The sequence below is a fragment of the Theobroma cacao genome, chromosome 1, assembly GCF_000208745.1.
Source record: "Theobroma cacao cultivar B97-61/B2 chromosome 1, Criollo_cocoa_genome_V2, whole genome shotgun sequence".
In the NCBI taxonomy this organism is placed as follows: domain Eukaryota; kingdom Viridiplantae; phylum Streptophyta; class Magnoliopsida; order Malvales; family Malvaceae; genus Theobroma; species Theobroma cacao.
In genome coordinates, this window is record NC_030850.1 from 22846438 (window position 1) to 22850824 (window position 4387).

At 37.9% G+C, this 4387-nt stretch overlaps 1 protein-coding gene across 1 annotated transcript; it reads right to left on the bottom strand.

The window, feature by feature from the left end:
• LOC108661388 lies at positions 208 to 1795 on the bottom strand. The gene is made up of 4 exons (XM_018117798.1): positions 1693 to 1795; positions 1250 to 1398; positions 1031 to 1142; positions 208 to 578 (listed from the first exon to the last, which is right to left on the bottom strand). The coding sequence occupies exons 1-4, from the start codon at positions 1793 to 1795 to the stop codon at positions 208 to 210; spliced, it is 735 nt and encodes a 244-aa protein (XP_017973287.1).

The window sequence follows — 4387 nt, forward strand, 5'->3', positions numbered from 1 at the left end:
AGTTGCCTCGATGCATATGCAATCACCTTCATATGCCACATCAATACACACTTTAAACCAACCCGTGATGCATCTCAAAATACCGTATAACCCCTTGCGCCTTGCTGTAGGCTTAATACTGGAGCTGTGGTGAGACATGCCTTAAGCTTCTTAAAGTTATCCTCACAAGCAAATGACCACTCAAATTTTGTATCTTTATGTGTCAACCTATTCAGAGGAGCGGCTATTTTGGAGAAATCTTTCACAAAACGACAATAATACGGTCAACCCCAAAAAGCTCCTAATCTCTGTAATTGATGTTGCCCTCGGCCACTTTTCCACTGCCTCCACTTTCTTTGGGTTGACTTGTACCCCATCTTCAAAGACCACATGTCCTAAGAATGCAACACTTCCAAGCCATAATTCACACTTGAAAAACTTGGCATACAATTGATGTTCTCTTAAAGTTTGGAGCACTATCTTGAGATGCTGCTCGTGCTCCTCTCTGCCTCTGGAATATATCAAGATGTCATCAACAAGTACCACCACAAACTTGTCCAAATAATGCTTGAACACTTGATTCATCAAATCCATAAATGCTGCAGGGGCATTCGTAAGCCCAAAGGACATCACCAAAAACTCATAATGCCCATATCTTGCTCGAAATGCGATCTTTGGTACATACTTGTTCTAGATCCTTAATTGATGGTACCCCAATCGTAGATCTATCTTGGAGAAACATTGTGCTCCTTGTTGTTGGTCAAATAAATCATCTATCCTCGGAAGGGGGTACTTATTCTTTATCGTTACCTTGTTAAGTTGTCAATAGTCAATACATAATCTAAGTGACCCATTTTTCTTCTTTACAAATAGTATCGGTGCTCCCCATGGTGAGACGCTACGGCAAATGAAGCCTTTATCTAACAAATCTTCCAACTGATCCTTAAGTTCCTTAAGCTCCGTCGGTGCCATTCGGTATGAGGTATGGATATGGGTCTAGTGTCGGGAATCAAATCTATGCAAAATTCAATCTTTCACTCGAGAGGCAAACCTAGTAGTTCCTCTAGAAATACATCCATAAACTCATTAACTACCGACACTTGGCTTATATCTCTGACCTTCGCTTGGGTATCCCTCACAACAGCCAAGTAACCTGAACAACCCTGTCATAATAGCCTTCTGGTAAATATGACTGATATCAAATTGGTTGGAGCATTGCTCCTATCCCCTTGAATACTAAATGGTGGCTCATCCTGAAATCAAATCTAACCAATTTATGGGAACAGTCCACACTAGCATGGCAGCGTGATAGCCAATCCATTCCTAAGATCACATCAAAATCTAAGGTGTCTAACACCACTAGATTCACCAAAGTGTCTTTATCCTTGAATCGAACTACACAGGACTCATATTCCCATTCTGCCACAAATACCTCCTTTAAAGGAGTAAACACCACTAATTATTCTTCTCTCCTAACACGACCTTTACCCAACCGAAGTGCAAAACATGGAGAGACAAAAGAGTGGGTTGAACCAGGATCAAACAATACCCGAGCATTCATATCACAAATAGAAAGAGTACCTGAGATCATTACCTTGGATGTTTGGGCCTCTTGGGGTGTTAAAGCATATACCCTAGCTTGGTCCCCACCCGTAAAGCTTTGACATCCAGACCCATACAGCCTACTCTAAGAGGAAGCAACAACACCTCTACCTCTCGATCCACTAACCTCTTTACCAGATGAGGCAGCTACTAAAGGAGTAGATGAAATTGATTGAGCAGAGTTACGGGCAAAACCTTGTGATTGATGAGCCATCGGCTATCACGACCTGATTTCTAAGACGTGACTGGCACATGGACTCAATGGACATAGTCCACTAAGCCCAAGTAAGCCTATTTACATAATCCTATCATCATTCCATCAATTATTCTTAAAGTCACCTTTCATACTTCTAATCTATAAGTACCTAATTAATATGCTATAGCAATTAAAAACTGCATTTCACGTGACCCAAATAATGCTAACCATTGCCAACTAATGGTGGCATTACCCGTCACAGTATACGTACATTGTCTAAGACACATATCTTAATACTTTACATCACATGAATGTATTTACAAACAAAATGATTCTTAACTTCAAGCGAAATGACCAAGGTGAAGGGACGGCTACTTAATGCAATCATACTTATAAACAAAGACGAAACTATATGGATACCTCAACCTAGGTTCCAACTGCCTCCTGATTTGAAAACATGAAGTTGAAAACAGTGAGTACAAACTCAGTGAGTAAACATAAGAAGGAAAAAAGCAACAACAAGGAAAGTTGATAATCATGATGCACTTATTCAAAAACAATGCAACTTAGTTCAAGTTCTTATTAAAATCCCTCCATTTAAACCCTTGGTTATTAAATCATTTAATGATGAAGGAATCGTATTCAGCATGAAATTGGAAAGAAGGGAAATTTCCAACAATTATCCAAGTAAGGTAGTATAAACAGACTGTTTCTTGTTGCAATAAAATCAATTTGCAAATAAATGACAAATTTTTAAGATTCATCATGTGCATCTCACCCAGCTCATGTGCATCCCACCACATCGTGCACATAGCCGGACATCCCATCTCACCTAGCTCATGTGCATCCCACCACATTGTGCACATAGCCGAACATCCCATCTCACCCAGCTCATGTACATCCCACCACATCGTGCACATAGTTGGACAGTATCACCATCTATCTCCCTCACCACAGTCATCACCGACAAGTGCACACTCACCCCGCACACGCATGGTTGCATTTGTCACACAATGGTACCATTTATGACATAGTATACATATATATATATATAAATATATATATATCAACATCAGACAAAAACATGTGGATTCATCCTTTTACACATTTCACATTTCACAGCATCAAACATTTTATCAAGGGCTTGTTCAAGGCAATCTTAAAGCAAAAATCGATAACATTCCCAAATGATTCTTTGAAACATGTAAACATTTTCTCAAAATGTTTTCAAATGCAAGTTCACTCACTAGTATTTGTTAAATCCTTACTTAATTCCACTTCCTCTAATGGTCCAAATGGGGCAGTGGAGCTTCATTGGAACCTATCATCATAATAGCATCACAATTAACTCAATTCACATAAATATGGTTCTAGAAGCTATCTCCTAAATCATGTTCTACTAGTTATTCCTAACTAGTTTCCAACTACCATTAAATGGCTATCTATTTTCACTACTCTAATCGCACTAAAATGAATAAATCCTTAACTACAAAACACTCACATATCTAACTACCAACCATCATCAACAACTAAAAATATCAACTCAATTTCAATAGTCACCTTGCTAGCTTGGTAATTGAATTCCCTTTCAAAAGCTTTCAATTTCTTGTGAAAAATCTCCCTCTCTCTCTCTAGAATGTTCAACTAGTGAGAGAAAGTATTAGGGAAAGGCTTTTTAGGGTTTTATGGTGAAAAAGTAAAAGAGCACAAAGAACTTTGTGAAAGGTTGCACAAAAACATGAAAATTGGGGTTAACTCGAGAAAATCTATGGAAGTTTCAAAGCAAGCTGCCATGGAAGGTAAGAAAACATGAGAAAGGAAGAAGAAGTGCTAGAAATTTGAAGAAGTTGTTGGAAGAATGGGATTTTTATAGTTAAAGTTTATCTAAATCTTCATGCAATTACAATAATGCCCTTAACAAGGCCACTTGTCCTCCTCCTTTTCTTGTGCAATCTTTTACTCTTTTGACACTAGAAAAGGTCCAAAATCCTCTAAAAGAGGTCCCTTAAGTAGCCTCCAAGAGTCCTAGCTTCAAAATTCCCTTAAACTTATTATTTATGGAAATTACGGTGAGGGCCGCGGCTCTCAATTTCTAGAGACGTGGCATTCAAACGTTCTGTCCGAATCTATTCTCTTAACGTAGTACTTCCACTTTGATGAAGATTTTGACCACTTTCCTGTCAGAATTGGGTAAAGTGGTAAACATCAAAGTTGTATCCCTGCCTCTTATCTTTCTAATGATCCATATATCATGTCATTTAGACTTTTGTAGTGGGAGATATTCTTGAAAAATCGAAACATGTGCAAATAGAGCAACAACCCACTATGCACATTTCTTCACCAATTGAAATTATTTTTTAATCCTACTCTTATAATGACATAAAATAATTATAAGTAACATATAACTAGCATCATTAGCACAAATTAAACCTTTAAGATAAGTTCTACCTCTAGTTATGTTACTATGAAGGTCGAGGTTTCACATCGACAAACTCTGTTGGTCCCTATAATATGTGCTAAAGGGGGGTGAATAGCACAATTTAGCTCTTAACAATATTGGAAACTAATTTTCAGAACTTAGAAAAATAAAAACAGAGTATAAGATACACA